The 19,382-nt window shown below is 44.4% G+C and overlaps 1 protein-coding gene across 8 annotated transcripts in view; it reads left to right on the top strand.

The window, feature by feature from the left end:
* Nucleotides 1-19,382, top strand: part of Dclk1 (doublecortin like kinase 1) — a 293,883-nt gene that overhangs the window by 267,386 nt on the left and 7,115 nt on the right. For 4 of the 8 annotated variants that reach the window (XM_041659043.1, XM_041659045.1, XM_041659047.1 and 1 more), the window contains 2 exons: nucleotides 3,875-3,988; nucleotides 8,860-8,933. In XM_041659043.1, the coding sequence (XP_041514977.1) occupies nucleotides 3,875-3,988; nucleotides 8,860-8,933 (188 nt within the window). The remainder of the gene's footprint in view (nucleotides 1-3,874; nucleotides 3,989-8,859; nucleotides 8,934-19,382) is intronic. The other 4 variants (XM_041659042.1, XM_041659044.1, XM_041659046.1 and 1 more) reach the window with 1 other exon arrangement.

The following is a 19,382-nucleotide window of genomic DNA, read 5'->3' as shown; positions in this document are numbered from 1 at the left end:
GTCATCATCAATCTCTTTCCCTGAGTGTCCTGGAACTAAATGTAGTAGTAGACATGGGTAGCATCTATCTACAACATTCCCAGTGGAGTGCAACGGGACCCACTATGCATCTTGGTATGAGAGGGGTCCCTTTAATTCAAGAAGAACCCCCAACTGAGCCAGAGGCATAATTCTAACATTGGTAAGACTTTCCATTTCATTCCATGCCTCGTGAAATACGTAAAAATTTAACTTAGATTCCAAGGGTGGTTGACTGTCTTAAATGTCAGGTACCATTTTCATAATACAATATCAGGGGTGGCATTTATATACACCCCTGAATTTGCCCCACATTTAAAAGTCTGGGCCACATATTTGTTATCACCATCTAGCTGCCTGGAGAGCCACAAACTAGATAGTGGACACCTAGGGGTCTGAGGAGGAGGTTACTCATCGCCCACTTGTGTTACATTACATCAGTCTTTTTAAAAAGCATTGCTGGGGGCTGGAGAGATGGCTCAGTGGCTAAGAGCACTTTCTGCTTCTGCAGAGGACCTGGGTTCAGTTCCCAGCATCCACTTGGAGGCTAACAACCATTTGCTGTTCCATTTCCAGTTCCTGGGATATCTGATGCCGCCTTCTGGCCTCCATAGGTACTGCACACATGTGGTGCACATAAATACACACATAAAAAATACATAGAGTCAAAATAAATCTTTAACAAAACAGAAGCATAGCTTTTTGCCCATTTTAAACAGGAATATATATCAATTATTGATTTTTATTGAGCTCTATATTTTTCTTTTCCCATCCCTGCCTCTCCCCTTCCCCCTTCAAACCTCCCCGAAGGTCCTCATGCTCCCAATTTACTCAAGAGATCTTGCCTTTTCTACTTCCCATGTAGATTAAATCCATGTATGTCTCTCTTAGAGTCCTCATTGTTGTCTAGGTTCTCTGGGATTGTGATTTGTAGGCTGGTTTTCTTTGATTTATGTTAAAAACCACTTATGAGTGAGTACATATGATAATTGTCTTTATGGATCTGGGTTACCTCACTCCATCCATTTGCCTGCAAATTTCAAGATGTCATTATTTTCTTCTACTGTGTAGTACTCCATTGTGTAACTGTACCACTTTTTCCTTATCCATTCTTTGGTCGAGGGGCATTTAGGTTGTTTCCAGGTTCTGTCTATGACAAACAATGCTTCTGTGAACATAGTTGAGCACATGTCCTTGTGGCACATAGTTGAGCATCCTTTGGATATATACCCAAAAGTTGTATTACTGGGTCTTGAGGAAGGTTGTTTTCTAATTTTCTGGGAAATTGTCACACTGATATCCAAAGGAGTTATACCAGCTTGCATTCCCACCAGCAATGCAGAAGTGTTCCCTTTTCCCCACAACCTCTCCAGCATTAGTTGTCATCAGTGGTTTTAATCTTGGTCATTCTTATAGATGTAAGATGAAATCTCAGAGTTGTTTTGATTTGCATTTCTCTGATGACTAAGGTTGTTGAACATTTCCTTATGTGTCTTTCAGCCATTTTAGATTCTTCTGTTGAGAATTCTCTGTTTAGGACTATACTCCATTTTTTTATTGAATTATTTGTTCTTTTGGTGACCAATTTCTTGAGTTCTTTGTATATTTTGGAGATCAGACCTCTGTCTGATGTGGGGTTAGTGAAGATCTTTTCCCATTCTGTAAGCTGTGGTTTTGTCTTGTTGACCGTGTCCTTGGTTTCAGGAGGTCCCATTGCTTTTGTTCATTTTAAAAATATAATTCTACTGGTTTTGAACAGCCTTCTCCTGCTCTCTCTGTTTCATCTGCCATTATTCTTCCAAATAAATTCTTACCTTAAGATATCATGATTGGTAGGCAATAGCTTAACCACTTTGACACATTGTGCATCAAAGTACCATACCACTTTCTCTCCTTCCTGCCTGTCAGCGTTATTGCCACCTTTAAGATCAGGGTCAAATCCTTCCCCCATGAACAGCTTTCTAAGCCTCTTCACAGTGGGGCACTATGTTTTCATTCCTCTCACCAGCACCGGGTTTTCCCACCAAGCTTTGGAACTAGCTGCCCCATAACCACTCTTCCTTAATTTGTTGATTTCTTTCATAATTTGGTGTAGCATGTGCTCATTCTCTCCCCATTAGCACACAGGTGTCCAGTGGGTAGAGGTCATTCCTTTCTCCCACAGCCTGGCATCCCTAATCTAACCCTCAGGATAGTAGGTGTTCTTCCACCCATCCTTGTTTCTGTAAGTTCCCCAAGTGCCGTCCCACCTCCGCATTTATTTCTGGCTTGTTCCGTAAAATGGGAACATCCTTCCCTCTGCACTGTTGGAAACGCTTCTTCCAGATGTGTTCCAAAAATCCCAGACATATTAGTTAATTCCTTCTTCTGACCATTAACCCATGTGTTCATTAGAGCATGAATACCTACTGTGCACAGGTCGGAGAACCAAGGGCTTGCATTAGTGATTGCAGAAAACATGGAATAGGCGGTACAACATGGTACAACATGGTACGACATGGTACAACATGGTAATAATGGACAGGTGGATGCATAGATAGTAGTAGTAGATCATGGACAGCTATAATATGGTAGACTAATAAGATAGCTTGATACCAGAAAATACAAGTATATGAGCAAACTGACAAAATAAAAGGCATTGGGGACTTAAAAAGCCATTGGAATGGACTGTGTTTAAGTGAGGAGAATGTCTTAGAACAGGTTATTTGGACTTAATCCTCAAGAAAAGGAGAGACCAGAGTCCCAAAGAACAGGATCCATTCGTGTTATCTCTTGCTATCATTTCCTGCACCAACTAGCGAAATCTTGGTTCCCGTCTAGACGTGTGGCTAATATCCGCTAGGTAAACGAATGACCAGTGCTAAAGGAGGAACAGAGCCTGCGTGCTGTATGCAGAGAGCAGTTCCTTCATCAAGGGCGCATGTGGGCTTGGGGAACAGCAGATTAGAAATGTCATGTAAAGTGCTGAAGGGGGAAGGAAAAAACTAGGGACTGGAAACGAGCATCTCTCCCAGGGTTGGGTTTTAGCAGACAGTGAGACACACCCCATTGCCCCTCCATCCATCTATTCCATAATTATTTATTAAATGTGCGACATATGCCCAGGCACTGTGCTCAGACCTGGGGATCCAACCGCCAGCAAAATACAGCCCCACCATTCAAGGATCACGCGGCCTTTCGTCGTGAGCCAGTAAGTGACGCGCACTGACAGCCCTGGTCACTGTTGGCCCGGGAGAATGGTGTGTTCAGCGGAGAGCAGAAGCCTTAGCTGATAGGAGCTTTAGCAGGGGCTGCGTCCTTGTGAGGACAGAGTCGGAACAGCAGCTGACACGAAGGCAGTCGGGAGGATTTAAAGCTTAGGGAAGAACTGTCTGTCTAGAGGGCTGTCTGGGATTTTAAGATGACTAATTGATATCTGTGGGGGAGAAATAAGTTTATTTATGACCACACATGCGACCAGATCTGCCTGTCTCCTTAGCTTCAGATCTGAATCCTGGGCTATGAGGGAGAGGAGGATGTGCTGAGTCTGGGAGTTTTGAGTTGGCCATATTAACTTTTCCTTGAACATACGTCCATGGGGCGGAGGTTGAAAATAGATTTTATTAGAAACCGAAGTCAGAATATGTTGGCTTTGGAGTCAAACCTCCGAGGGTCTGATGGTGTAGGGCCAGCAATTAAAACACAGACAGAAAGGAAGACAGTGGCGGGGTCCTTTAATGCCAGCCTCAAGAGAAAGCCTTGGCTGACTGGCCTCTGAGATCCTGACCTGGGACCCAGACTGCGACCTCACTTCCGTGTATCTCATTTTTCCTTTTATGTTTTTTTCCCTTTGTTTCTCGCTCTTTTTATCCTCCAGGATGACGGTCTCCCAGAAAATGAGCATCAGCTGTCAGTAGCTGGCAAGATCAAGAAGCATTTCAACACGGGCCCCAAGCCGAACAGCACGGCAGCCGGAGTTTCCGTCGTAGCAGTAAGCATCTGAAATACCTAACCACCCCTGCCTTTTCAAAGCAGCCCATCCGAGAGACAGGCATTCCTTGCGAGATTCCTCCCGGAGACAGCATAGTGGGTCATTTCTTCAGACAGCAGGGGAGGTGGTATGTGTGTGTGCAGTGTCTCCCCGAGTGCCTCATTATCCCACACCTTCAGGGGATCTGGCAGCCTATATTAATTTCATGATTTATTTTTTTTTAAGGAAAAAAAAACCCTCTCCCCAAACTGGACTCTGTGCCAGTGTAAACTTCTTGGCTCTCAGGTAAAGCCTTCAGTGTCCTTTAGCTAGGAACTGCAAGGGAAGGAGAGCTGGGAGGGAGACAGCGGAGCAGAGTCCTGAGCAGCATAGACGTTTGTACTAAATCTAGGGCAAAGGCGAAGCAGCAGAAAGCAAACACAGTGATTCTCAGGGAGACTGAATTGTGGGCAATACCCAGTGACGTCACAAGGTCTTGCTCCTTAGGAATTTGTTAAGTTGACATTTTTTATCATGTGCCCTTTTATCTGATGAGTTTGTACTGGATTTTCCCCCCTGTTCTACACATGCAGGCATACATTATACGTAATCTGATAGCCTCTCTAACAAAGATTAAATTGGTCCGAGAAATACTAAAACCTCAGACTTCCCGGTGTCAAATTCTGGAGTGCATGTATCCACATCTCAGATCACTTGAGTTTTTCACAGTTTCCTCTTTAGCCAGACGACGTCCATTTTAGCGGCACACCCCCCGTGAGAGTCACTGGGGCTGTGCCCCTTTTCTCAGCCAAGAATTTAGGGTGATGGCGAGTCTTGGGAGAGTATTCATGCTGTGGACAGCCTGACTGCTCAGCTCATGAGCAGGGTTCCTGGTTAGTCCTCTTTGTGGGTGTTGCAGCGTTCTGCTTTTCTTTTCGGTTTTGAACTTGCTAGAGTGCCAAAGCTAAGACTCGGGTAGGGACTGCTTTGAGAGTTACCTGTGTGAAGAGACTTCCTGACTCTGCAGATGGCACAAAGACAAGCTAGCTCCTGTTCCCATCTCACAGTCCTCCAGGGACAGCATGGGTGACGACAGATGGCTGTCCGTGGAACGTAAACTCTGCTGGATGTTCCTCGGCAACACTGAGGTTTTACACGCTCAAGCTGCTCTTTTTGCCTCTCTTTATCTCTTTCCAAAAAAACTCAGTGGAAAAAAAATCAGCTGTCCTCTGTATTTTCCAGTGTTTGTCACCAGCTAACATCCACGCTAGGAATTTTTGCAAGCTACTATCTCTTGGGGTTGCGCATTGAGACCAAAACTCTGTTTTCGTGGGTCTGGCTGTTCTGAAAGATTTGGCTCCAGTGGGCCACCATTTTGGACTGGATGGCCAGCACCCTGTCCACAAGAACAATTGCTTCTCTGCTCCTGCTCAGGGCTCCTTGCTGTTAAGGAGACATCTTTCCCACCTGGGTCATTTGTTTCTGGTTTTCTTTTTTTTTTCCCTCCATAATTTCATTTTAATCGGTCTTTGGTTGAGTTTACTTTGGCTGTTTAGTAATGGATTGTTTAAAATATTCGGTGAGTCCTGTAATCACTGTGGACAGAAACGTCTGTGCGATTTTCCAGTTAGCAAACACTACATCTTTGAGGGCAAGTTCTATTTTCATCAGACACTGATAAACTCTGAAACCAAATATTTATGAATTTATTAAATTATGAATTTGCTAAAACGCCATAAAAATATCTCCACAGAGTACCAGTTGTCACTGGTATTTTTTTTTCCCTAAGAATCATGACTATACCATTTTGAATGAAATTGTTTGCTTTTGCTTTGTCTTGTTATTGGGCTTTGGTTTTTGTTGTGGCTGCTGTAGTTTGGTTTCACTTTTCTTTTTGAGACAAGGTCTCACCTGTGCACCATGCTGACCTAGAACTCATTATGCAGCCCAGGTCGGCTTCAACCAAACTTGAAACAGCCCTCGTATCTCAGCTTCCGGTGGTGTGAGGCTCTGTGCCCAGCATGAATGCTACTGTGACAGAGAGGTCTCCGTTTATCACTAACATATTTGCCATGGCAACCAAGCCACAATAGAAATATGCGTTACAGCGTACTAACTTGGAGTGACATGTGAATTGGACACACATTGAAGATGCCTTAGCCATTGCACAGCACTACACTCAGGAATATTTTGCATGTCAACCACTGTCATTCAAATTTCAAGCATCAAAAAGATATCAATGCCAGTGTCGAAAGACACTCACAGGCCTTCTCCAGGATGCTTTTCCCACATCAGCATCTCTGCCTTCTGCAGAGACTCCTGGGACGTTACAAGGCCTGCATAGGGGAGAGCTGGGAACTAGAAGATGGCCACTGGGCCTGCCTTGCTTTTAGCTTTCAGAATAGCACTGGCAAATTCCATACACTTGTTTTTCAAAGACTAAGTATTTGTAGCAGTTCTATCACGAGATTAAATAATATTAGTATTAAATAGTATGCCCTCCCAAACTCTGTGTATGACCACAAAGCAGTAATCCTTGGTGAGCAGGACTTCAGTGGGAGGTGAACTAAATATCTTTTATGAATGGTGTAGTCTATGAAGATCACTTGACAAATTCATAATTCTGGTTTTAACCTCCTCGTGATAAGAACTTCTCCAGTGATGATTTCTGTTTGATAAATTAACTGAAAAACCAGTTTCCTTGGAGTTATTTTCCCCTGAGCATATATGTGCTCCCAGGAGGCTATGAAACACATGCATTTTACTTTAAATTGTCTTTGTCTTGCGTAGTCCTCTTCTTTTTTAATTATATGCACTCCTGGAATTTTTTTTAATTAGATTGGGGTGTCAGTTTGTGGACTTTTTTTCTTTCTTTGCTCTTTTTGGAAACAGCCAGTCATGCCATTGGTCTTTACATAGGACTTGCCTTCCCTTAGCCAGACATCCACCTGGCACCAAGCAACACTGACTCTACAGGAGTCTATGACACACTTCTTTTCTTGGGTGACAAAAGAGACACAGACTGTCACCAAGCACACCCCGTTCACAGGTGCCATCTTTGACATGAGTCTAGCTTAGCACGCGTGCACGGTCTGAGCCACTCTGGCTTGTCCGCGTTGCTGCCTTTTCTGCCCTGTTTCTCGTTCCATGCATTACTGAGAGCAAGGGAAGGGTCAAATATGACTTCATGTGAAGGCTGCACAAGCATCCCCAATTGGCTAGGAATGTAATTACCAACTGGAGATCTTAGGGGTCATGGGGCCCTTCTGAAAGAATGGAAAATGACCTAGTGTTGTTGAAGCAGGCAGTGTGGTCAGGGGGAGGAGCCACGCTGTCCATAAACCGAGGTATTTTGCCCCTGAGAAGGGTTCCATTGTCCTGCCATCTTTCATATGAGCCGGACGAGTTTAAAAAAAAAATAGGGAAACAAAAGGTTATTAAAATGCAATTTATAGACATGAAATGGAATTAGAAATGACATTTTAATGGTGGTCTCCCTGAGAGCTGAGAGGGGGAGGGAAGCATGATTAGATTTGCCTGGCTTGATGAAGAACCCAACTAAGATGACACTTCCAATTTTCCCCCCATTTGTTGCTGTTTATTGTTTTAGTTGATAATTTTCCTAATGCTTTAACATTGTCCTTTTGAATTTTGTTCATGCAAATAGAGCATTTTGGTCTAATTGAACAAATCCATACTAATCAGTTAATATGAGATGCTGGGAAGCTTGGCTCAGTAGCCCTGGTGCCCTGCTCTATGACACTTTGCCTGTAGATGGCAGTAGAGAACTAGTTCCTTGCTACCCTCTTTGTGGCCTAAAATAGAGACCACACAACCAGCTCCTAGAGAGCAAGCGAGCTACATTTTTTTCTAAAAAAAAAAAAAAATTAAAAAAAATAAGATGAAATAATTTTGAAGATTCAAATCTCACATTGCTTTCTCTGAACATGCATACAGCCTAGTTTCCAATCAGAACACCCAATCTTCAAGAGTGGTTTTTAGGTTAAATGCCTGGTACCCTGGCACGCTTTTGAAATGCCTTTTGTGAATTACAAGTAGAAGCTGTCAGGAGCATCGAATCAGTGAGCTACCTGAAAGGACTTCAGAGTCTCTGTTTCCAAAGCAAGGTGCATCTTGAGTGGGCAGAACAGGGGCACAGGCAAGCAGCAGGACTATTTATTGTTCTCCAGATTTGGGCCCTGAGGATTTTATTCCCAGGTGCCAAACACTGACATATTATTCCGTGGTATTGGGAACTTACCTGGTATTGTACTTACTTTGCCTTTTGTTAATGCTAAGCACTTAATGTTCAGAGAAAGCTATTTTTCATCTGATTTAATTTTCCCAGAGAAACTGGTCCTATCACATCCCTATAGTACAGGAATATAACTAAGAATAGCTATATTTTTGAAGATCAACTCTCTCTTAACTCTAAATGTCTGTGATGTGTCCACTTTTCAACCCTCATCTTTTCCTCTTTTACTTCCTAGTTATAACGCTGGGTGTTGTCGGGGAGGGGGTCCAATCTGCGTGCTCACAGTGACTAAATACTGGTTTCAGTTTAACTGTAAAGCATTTTCTATTGTCGAAACAGAAGAGGCGTTCATAGCTTTCCAAAGTGAGGACATTCTTTAATGGATATTCAGAAACGTGTCTGACAGACTAGCTCTATGCTAACAAATTGACATCCCAGATACTCGGAAGGGATTTGTGTTCTGTTCTGTTTTTATTTTATTTTCAATGTGCAGATCGCATTGTTAGCTAGCTGCTCCGCAGGAGAGGCCTCATCCCTGTGTGTGCGTACGTATGTAGTTGATGAAGAGCTTGGACTGGAGTCTTAATTCTTGAGCACAATGTTGATCCACTGAGTTGCCCCATTTCTCTCTGCTCAGCTGGACCACGGGTTTACCATCAAGAGATCAGGGTCTTTGGACTACTACCAGCAACCAGGAATGTATTGGATAAGGTATGAGATGGTGCAGCGCAACAGTCAGTGTTTCCATGGCAACGTGCTGGCAGTCTCCATTTTACCAGTTCCTTCAGTGGATAAACATGTTTTTGATTTGTTCCCCAGTCCATATGCTGCTTTATTGGTTTCATTTGAATCTTGATTGAGATGCCACGCCCCCTCATTCCTTTTTTTCACCCATTATTCACACTGACATTTGCCAGCTTTCTTTCCATCGCACATGCTCAGTATTGATCTTCCCCCCACCTCCCCCACCCCCGTACGGTTAAAAGGACAGTATATCCCATGCTGACGCCAAAGCATTTGCCTGATGTTGCTGATTGCAGCAGTGATGTTTCCAGAGCTCCTCTGTCCTGTGATAAACGGAACAACAGAAGCACCTTGGTGTGTGTGCTCTATATAAGCATATACTGTCATTTTAAAGTCATCCAGCCCAACCTTAACCTTAGAGGACGGAACAATGCATTTACACCTTAGCAGTAGAAATGCCTCCAAGTCCAGCGGGCTACAGAATGCATTGTGTGTGTTGGTAAGCTTGTGTTTTCAAATTCTCCACCTTTTCGTTCTGTTTTTGTTTGACCGTTTTCTTCCTCCCTCTCTCCCCAAAATCCCCTCTATGTACTAGCTACTGCATGAATTTACTTCTGATATTTTGTGATTGTCAGATTCTTTAGTTGGCTTATCTGCTTGAGCAAGGGGGTCTATGGGAAGTATTGATGTGTTTAACCAGCTTATGAATTCTATCCCATCGTTCCCCATTCCAGCCAATGGCCCTGGCACCTCCTGCAAGGGGCATTGTGTGTGTATTGCTCTAGAGTTATCCACAAGCAAGATGACTTTTGGTGGTTTGAGAAATGAACTCTGAGAAGTTCTAGCGAACTTCTCTTCACCTTAATGTCTCCAAAATGATTTCCAGGTAAAAGCTCCCTGGTGTAGCACTTGCCGAGAAAAGCTCCCAAATTTGGCATTTATTCTCCTCAAATAATGGAGCCTGCTGGCAGCAGCAGTGTCTGCCTGACATTGTCTCTTGGCTCAGACTGCCAAGTTTTACCAAAATAAGTTTATACTCATCTGTGAATAGATACATATACACTTTATAGATAATATGCATAAATTTGCCCTATGATTATTGCTCCTAATTATTTTTTTATAATTAGGGTCACAGAACAAAGGGCTTAGAAAACCAGAATAGGGCACACTCAGACAAATAGTCAAAAATGCAGTAAGGTCATGATCACTTCTAGATCTGCTTACCATAGAACAACCCTCAGCCACAGTAAGACTTCTACGCAATTTTTCCAAAGAAGGCCTAAGGGAAGGGTCCCACAGTCAGTGCTTCATTTACCTAAGTAAATTAGCTTTGGGGGAGGGGAGTTCATTACGATTTGCCTGCACACAGACCCAGCTTTCGACTTTTTAACACTGAAGATAATATAGGCGGGTACACCGTTTCACAAAAGCTAGTCTTACCAGTATGTTCCACACACTGCGCAGGCTCCTGAAACAACTTCTGTATTAGGCACAGAAGATCCCCAGCACCCTTCCCGGCCCTTCCCAGAGGATGCCTTTGTCCCAGGGGTAAAGACTAACTGAAAAGTCTACCTGTGCTAATTAGTCTTGCCCCTTTCATAGTCTATGTAAATTGAATCGTACCATGCTGCAGCCTTTCTTATCCTATGTCTCCTGTCCTGAGGCATATCAGCCGGACATAGAATTGATAGACAGTGGAAAACAGGCATTGAGTGTGTCTAATTATATCTATACTTGTTTGTGTTTAAAAAAAGAAAAAAAGAAAAACTGGCATCCTAAAATCCACCTAATTTCAGAAAAAGAAGGAGAAATCTTGAGGAATTACAAAACTCCCATCGAATTAAGGGTAGGCGCAGTGTGTCAAGCAAACATAACAATTAATACGTATGACCCAGTATTAAAAAGACTAACTACAAGCTAGCGAACGGCTCCCCTCGGCAGACAGAATGACACATCCCTGAATAATGGGCAGGAGCAGATGGGAGATAATCTCTTTTTTCTTCCGCACATAAACTGCTCTGTTTTCCAGCTGGGGGCAGTAACAGCAATGTTTATAGTTAACCGCGGCACTAAACAGCTCACACAGTATGTAAAGCTAAACTGGAGACTTGACACTGAAGTCTCATTGCTATCTACGCTTAATTAGGAAGTTTTATAATGCCATTTAGACCCAGAATGAACGTGCTCCCCTTGCTGATCGCAAATGCTTCCATTTTATCTCGGTGGAAGTGGGAGCATTCATCTACCCAGGGTGGCGGGCCAACTTTTCAACATAAACAATCATTGCCGGCAAACGACCCGGCGGCTCCCGGTTGTTGTGTTTATAAGCGCTGGTGGCAAAGCACTCCGGAGTCCCGCTTGGATTTACAAAGTAGCTCACGCGAGGGTGTCAGCTGGTAAAACCATCTCCATAAGGTGCCCCAGATCGGTGGGATCCTCTTAATTGACATCTTAGTGATGTGGAGACATGATGGGGGTCCATTTTCCTTCTCTCTCACACCCTGACTCTCGGCAACTCCGCTCTCTACCTACAGCCAGGGAACTGCATTCTCTGACTGCCTGGCCCATGTATCTAGGAGGCCTTACTTCCCAAAGCCCAAGCTCACTAGGCTAGTCCACACTCCGGAATTCCACTTCCGGTGAGCCCCGGAAGCATTGCTTCTCCTGGCTGCAAGTCATATTCTGCTCTTCCCTTTCCTCCCATAGGGGACCAAGTCGCTCCATTTTTGCCTTTCACAAGTACACAGAACAGAATTCTGCACCTGAAGTGTGCAGACCATGGTAGTGGCCAAAATGAAGTAACTGGGTTATATAAAGCAAACGTCCAAAGAGGACGCCGGTACTGAAATAGCTGGAATGGGGAGATGAGCTAGGACAAAGGGGTGATTGAGTTTCCAGGCGTGAGGTGACTGAAATATGCATATTGGTATCAGCCCCCCCCCCCCCTCCTGCAGCACTGAGTAATGAGGCATTGCCACGGCCGGGCTCCGGCTTTGGGAGGCTATCCAACCCTGGCCTGCTCAGCTGTGGAAAGGGATGGGGTTCTGTTAAATGAGTCTTGCTGGGTGCAGGTTTGAAAGAGGTGTCCCTGGTTTAAGCCAGATAGGATTCTCAACATACTGTGAGCCCAGCAGACAGAGCTCTGCCTGCCATGGCCAAGGAGGCCTGCTTGGTGGCCTGCCATATTGACCTTGCGGTGCTGAGTTCCAGAGCCTAGTGGGGAAGAGCAGAAGCCTCTGTAACAACCACCAGCTTCTTCCGTAACAGAGGGGTGAGGTTAAAGCAACCAACGAGTCATAGACAAACTTCAAAGTCAGTCACGCTTTGGTAACAGAGAAGCTTCCAGAAAACAGTGAGCATTGGGCCCTGTAGTTGTTCCTTGGTAACCCCTGAGGTCTCAGGCCAAATTCGAACCAAGTGAGAGCACTCTGTGTCTATTGCTGAGACAAGAAGGGCAGGAATAGCTAGACATGGTGTTACACGCCTTTGATCCCACACTTGGGAGGCGGAGGCAAGTAAATCCCTTTACGTTTAGGGCCAGCCTGGCCTAGGTAGCAAACTCCAGACCAGCCAGCAGCCAGTACTACACAGGGAAGCCTTGTCTCAAAACGAGTAAAAAAAAAAAATCCAGCACTAGTGAGCCACCTGGGTCACGCCTCACCAAGCCAAACAGATGGCTGTTTTGATTTTGTTCATTGGATTTGTTTTCAGAGGCCTCTTCTGAGAGCATTACAACAACATATAAATCTTTCTGTAAATTCGACTTGTTACTAGGAAGGAGAGGAAGGTGGGGCACACCTAAGTCCTCTCTCTTCCCCCCCCCGGGGGGTCCTGGATAATTCTGTATCTACTAACGTACTGCTTGCTATCTATTTTTACATCGCTTTTTGATTACAAGTAAGCATCTCCAGTCTTTTCTGCATACACATTTCGGCCACGTTTTGCAAGTGGGCCTTAGTCACACTCCCGGAAGAGACTCAGAAATCAGGCATGAAAAAGTGGGAAGGCAGGGGAACCTCTCTCCCAGGGAGCAGCACACAGCCTATCTAAAAAAGAATACACATGTTGACAAGCCGGAGTCAAAGGATTCTCAAATACATGATAAGCACACACCACGTTAAAGACCAGGATGACTTGAACTTTGGTTAAAACCTGGCAGCCACTGAGAGAAGAGAGCTTTGGCAACACAAAGCCTAAGGTTTGGAATCAATTTTTCTTGTACCCTCACCTGTCCCAGCCCCCGTAAAAAAATCAGGAAGGCTTGCCTTGTGGTTCCCTGACTTCTGAGAGAAAGCCACTGCCTAGCAGAGCCGGTCTCCTGTGAAAACTGATGTTTGTTGAGGTGGAATCCTAAATTTTTCCAACATTCTTCCGGCAAGCACCTGAGTTTTAACAGGCGTTTGCAACAGCTGTCTTCACTCAGGTGTGCAGAGCTGAGTTATCGTGAAGCGTGAGTTTAAAAGCCGTCCTCTGAGACAGGGGTAGCATGCTACAGCAAATGGAGAATCTAGCCTTCTTTCTGTTTGATTTTCTTTAAAAAAAAAAAAAAAGAGGGGGGTTCTATTAGAACACAGCTGCATCCATTCATTGACATGTCTGTGGTTGCTTGTGCCCAGACTTGAAAAGTTCTATTAGAGACCCAAAGGACCTGAAACCCGAAACGCTTATCTATCTGGCCCGTTGCAAAAAGTCTCCTAACCCTGTATTTAAGGGTGAAGGGTCATTCTAGATTAAAAGTACCATCTATTAAAAAAAGAAAATTTCATGAGACTAGGGCTGGGACCCATTTAAAATAGTATCTTTGCTAAATTAATGAACGAATAGTTGAACTCCAAAGAAGGAATTTTTGGGTTGGATGAGTTTTTGAAAAGGTAGAGTTGAGGTAACCAGACCACCGCATCGAAGATACTCTAGAGATTTTTCATTTTTAACAATGCAGGAGTATGTGCAAACCTTTTGGCTAAGCTAGAAATGTATTTACAATAAAACCAGCTAGCCCCGACATACTGTGAGACTTAGCTTGTTTTTAAATTTTACAGATTTGCTTAGGACAAACCCCGTCTGTGGTAGCTCCTTAGCTTGCTAGCATGGTGAGGATCAGACACATGGAAGCTCAGTTTCTCCTCTATAAGGGAACCAGAGGCTGCAGAGCAGATGAGGAAAGTAAATTCAAGCTTCTGGAAGCCCATGCTCAATGCCCTGCGAAGGCCACCATTGAAACCCTGGGATGAGAGGCTGTGAAGATTAGGTAGGACCAGGCTAGTTGAGATTCTTTTAAACCTAGTCTCAAAGTCCTGTGTCCGATCAAGTTAGCTGACACAGAAACCAGCTGGCCTTCCCAGGAAAATGGGAAATAATGCTTCAGAGAGTCACCTTGAAGAAGCCACACACAAGGTTGTTTGGTTTCTAAGCCTCCTTTGGCCATTTTAATGGTGACTTTTACTCTAGGGAAGATCTATGCCATTGTCTCCAGGTATTTAGCAGTTCCTGGCAAGGCTCTCCAAGGATACCCCAGCCAAACAAAACAGAACAGTAATAACCATGACGATAAACACAATAAAACGAGGAGGGATACCCGGATCGATTTGTTAGTTTAATTTTAATGGCCAGCAAATTATAACTTAGTCCCTACAGAGTGAGGGTTAGCAAGGAGCGGTTTCCTGAGATTAATGCCCCAGCCTCCTAGGTAGTATGAATAATGGATGGGCTAGAAGGCAAAATGCACAATAATGTTCTTTTATTAATGAAATGAAGACTCGTTGTGATGGCTGGCAATAAATTAGGAAAAGCCAAAGAGGGAAAGTCGTCAACACTGGCGCCTTTGAAAAATGTAGTTTCTTAAATCCAATAATTACTGCCATGACAGAAAACATCGCCACACCACAGAAATGAAGTACATCCCTTGCGAATCCTGCCTGTATTGCACAGGAGAAATATTTTTGATCCATAGACTGTGAGGTCTATTATTTGCTAAGAGAAAACACAGCCCATTACAGTAGATTGATGAGGATATTAAGCATTCTGGTGGAATTTCATAGGTGAATGTTTTCCTGAGGATCAGGCATTGGAAGACACCCCCCCACACCCCACCCCACCCACACCTTCAGTGCAGGCACAGGAACCTAGAAGACAGTCTAGGAAGGAAGCATGGCCAAGGTTACATCATTAGCTAAGCTAGGACAAAAGCTAATTTTCCCAACTTCTACCTACTGCTGCTTCCAAGAGGATTAAGCTAAAGTTGCCAGACAAGAAGGATGTTTACAGAGATATGGGATGCCTCCTAGCAACAAAGACAATGCTCAACTACAATTCTTATTCCTGAGTTCTGCCCAGCCTTCCCTGCTATTGCAGTATCTCCCCCTCTAACACTGCACAGGGACCAGCCAGATAGACAAAGTTCAGGTTCACTTGCGCACATTTTCAAATTTAATGTCAGAAACCGAATTTACAATACCCGAGTAGAATGAGGAACACAGGCTTACTCATCTTCAGTGGGATAATTCACTGGCCAAATCATTCTCCTCTTTAGACAAGAGGTGTCCTTTATTTCAGTGATAGATATTAGTTCCTTTTAGATTTCCAACTATGCTGTGTGCCGTTACCGGAGTTGCTGCGGTTACTGGCATATTGCAGCCATCCGTCACCGGCTGTACAGGGGCAGCCAGGGCTTTTGTCAGAGTCAAAAGCTACCACTTCTAGGTGGGTATTTGCGGGTGTTTCCTCTGTGTAGGATGGGCCTTTTTCAGTTCGTTTATATCATTTCATTTCCCGATGATATGTCCTTCAACCAAGCTCCCCAGCACACAGCGTGGGCACCAGGGCCCCACGTGCCTTTGAAGTAACTCCTATTTGGTTATGACGATCCACACTGGAGCCCTAAGTGTCCTTGCCTACGTCTAGCCTGTGGTCATTAACACCAAAATGTGATACTCCAGTCTTGAGATGCTCCGAGGGGCTCTTAATGAAATGGAGGTTCCCTAAGGAGACTCGTGGGATTTCGATAGCAAGTCTATTCACGCTGGTTCCAACAAAACCACAAACCCTGAACAGAATAAATCTGTCAGGAAGTCTTGTATGTTAATGGGACATCCGGCCTGTTCCTTAAGACCACACTCACTTTGCAAAGATAGGCAGCCAAGAAGAGACACGGAGACTCTTGCATGATTGATAAAAAAATATAAAATAAATAAACAAGTAAGTAACGCTGCCTCTCAACCATGCAGAAATGGCCTGGCATCTACATGTGCGACACAGCACTTCAGAGGACAAATCATGCTTCAGATGCTTCCGGGAGGGCTTCCAGTTTGTTACATTTGCGTGACAATCTCTCTTGAGAATACATCACTACAAGTAGTTCTGTTTTCTTGCTGAATTTGTCAGTTTTGAAATGCAAAAGGGGGCCTACAGAATCCAGTTGTAAAGAGTAAACTGGGCATGTTTGAGAGCTCTGCTAATTTCAAGGGCATTCATTAAAATTCTAAAGAAATCACGAATGGCACAGCCCTAACTCTGAGTAGAAACTGCAAGGGGCCAATGCATGAAAAACAGGAAAAAAATTGATTTTCTATGATATAGGAAGAATTTTGCTGATGTTTGAAACTTTAGATTTTGATTTAGATATTTTAAAGTATTGAATTAATTTCTTGCTTTATGATTTCATAGAGCTGCTAGGGGGTTTTACTTTATAATATTTTTCAGAAAGTGCATAATCACCTAAAATAATTCTGGATTGCATAAGAAATGTGTGATACATGCCCAGTCAGTGTGCCACAATCAGATCAGTGTTCCGGAAGTTTCTGGTTGTAGCATAGAGGAATTTACATGAATTTTGAGAAATCTACTCTGAAACGGAGGTAAGAAGTCAGTGTGCAGTTAAAGGCAAAGGGATTGTTCAAGAAGGTTCTTGCCAGAGAAGTTCAGGCAGTAATACGCTGCAGTCGGTGGCTTGTGATTGGGTGTTGGAGAATACACGTATTGGACTAGCAGAGGAGATGAAGTCATGTCAGGTGAGACGCAGCTTGAGCCAGGATGTAGAGCTGAGACACTTTGCTAGTGGAGTGTTTATGTGGTATTCCAGGAAGAAAGCCCATACCAGACTGGTTGGCGCCCAAACAGCACTTATTATTGTATCTAACCAGATAGGTCTGTGGGTGGGCTCTGTCCTGGGTGGTAGGTAGATAGAACACTCATTCAAAGCCAGTTCCCTTCTGTCCTTCACACTCGTCTCGCTGAGTTGTCTCTGACTCCAATATTTGAGAAGCTGTCATCTGGAAAACTGGTACTCATCGTGAAGGTAGATTTCCAGAGAGAGTTTCAGGGTGTCTATCCTGAACCTGTTAGCTTAGGCTTGTTTCCAGAGGCAAGCCCACCACTTCCCCTCTCATAGCTATGGTAGGGTCACCTTCACTGAAGTCAGTATGGGGGTGGCAAGGTGCCCGAAAAGAAACTAAGGCAGGATTGAGTAAGGTAAGCAGAGCAAAGGGACAATGCTCTAGCAGAGCCACTGTCTGCTAAAGGAACAAAATGGGCCTACTGATGCTATGAATCAGTTCTGAATACTAACAGGAACTTGACACCGGAAAATTTTCCTGTCAGTGCATTGGCAAGGCTGAGTCAAGGATTTAGACTTTATGAGGAATTGTCAATAGACTGGACCTTGGGAAAACTGACCTGTCAGCTACTTACAGGATGTACTGGAGATTGGGTACCCCAGAGGGAAGTAGGTGACCTCTGTTGGAACTCCTCATAATTCAATAGCCACAAGGTTCATAATGTATCTATTGTGTGCTGGGAACTGAGGAGAATTCAGAGAAGGCATCTAAGATTTGATCATGGCCCTTTATATCGTCTCTAAGATGGGTAAGAAAACAGTCATGATCTATGCAGGACACATAGTACACGCACTACATACCACATCAGTGTGGGAATGGGGATGGACAAACCTCCTAAAACGAACCACAGTCCCCAGAGCTAGAAACAGAATTACTGGGTCTCAGGGCACAGAGGCTTATGGGAAAAAAAAATCTCTATGTATCCTTTGTTTGCAGCCATTGATAAATATTACAGTGACCCAGATGGGCAGGAAATACTCATTTCTGTGGTGAGCACGAGGCTTAGGAAGTCACAGTCCCCCAGATTCAGAGTGGGTTGGACTGGGTGGATGCTGACTTAATGTTCCCCAAGATTTTTTCTGACCATCAGCATGGGGGTCCCTTCAGCATCTGATCTTGGATACTATCTGCAGCTAGGGTCTTCCCCTGCTACTTGATATGAATACAGAGCTGGAGTTAGCGGCGCACACATGGAAACTCTGTTTTAGCCTGTTACAATAGATTACAGAGTAAATGCTTGCTTGGGCCTTGCACAAGAGGCGAGAGTTATATTCTTAGTGTAGTTCATGGGCTAATCCTTCCACATATTGAGCCTCAACCTCAGTTTTATAAAGACAGAACACTGGGCAGACATGCTCTCTGGAGAGCCTCTTCCACTCTGAAGCCTCTAGAAATTCAGTAGAAACTATCATCTGACCCTTCCTCCAGAACAGACAATCACCAATCACCTTTCTAGGAAGTGCCGTGAAATTTGGGAGCTTGTAAGCGAACAGGTTTATCAGTTAGGTGATTATTTAGACCCCACTAATTAAGGAGATAGGCGGGACACGTGGCATTGAGTACTTAGAGCAGTGAAAGGCTACTCTAGGCAGATGAACAAGGAAGGAAGACGACATGACCATCCCAAGAGAGTCTGAAGCAAGGAAGGTTAAACTGAGGAACCCTGTGAGCCCAGGCTGGGCACGAGCACCACCAGCTTCTGTGCCAACTGCATTCTGTTTTTCGGGGGCAGCGTCCCATTTCAGGGGACATACAGCTAATCATAGACGTCCAAGGGACATCAAGACCTAGATGTTTGAAGGCCCCCTGAGAAGTCAACAGGGAGAATCACAGTTCAAATCCATCTCAGTTCAGTCCGCTACTGGGTTGCTTCCTGAGGAGAGGTGCTAGCTAGGCAAATGCACTGAGTCGGGGGAGGGGAAGTCCTCTCAGTCAACTGTGGCTGGGACATGCTTTTGCTTCCCTGGCTTCATTTTAAAGCCTTATCTTGCATCAAGTTACAAAGGCAAAAAGAAGGCGCCTCGCACCTCTGCAGACCCTGGCGGCTTCAAAGCTTTCAGGCGTCCAGTTTTATCTGCAGCGATTCTGTCCTGAGTGAGAAGAGGTCATGTCTGCTCCTTGCAGGGAATAATGACCGAGCCGAATGAATGGGCCACACAGGGCAGTGCACTCCCGGTGTGTCCCTCCCTGTTTGACCGCCCGTGTTTCCCCCATCAGCATTCTGTCCAGGGCCAGCGAGTTTCTCATTCGCAGAAAGGTAGAAACACAACTATATTTTTTATGACCAGGAGACGAGTTTATATTA

The sequence above is a fragment of the Microtus oregoni genome, unplaced genomic scaffold (genome assembly GCF_018167655.1).
Source record: "Microtus oregoni isolate MIOR12 unplaced genomic scaffold, Mior012 000010F_ref0000083, whole genome shotgun sequence".
In the NCBI taxonomy this organism is placed as follows: domain Eukaryota; kingdom Metazoa; phylum Chordata; class Mammalia; order Rodentia; family Cricetidae; genus Microtus; species Microtus oregoni.
The sequence above is the reverse complement of the archived record's forward strand: the minus strand, read 5'-3'. Positions and strand labels throughout refer to the sequence as shown.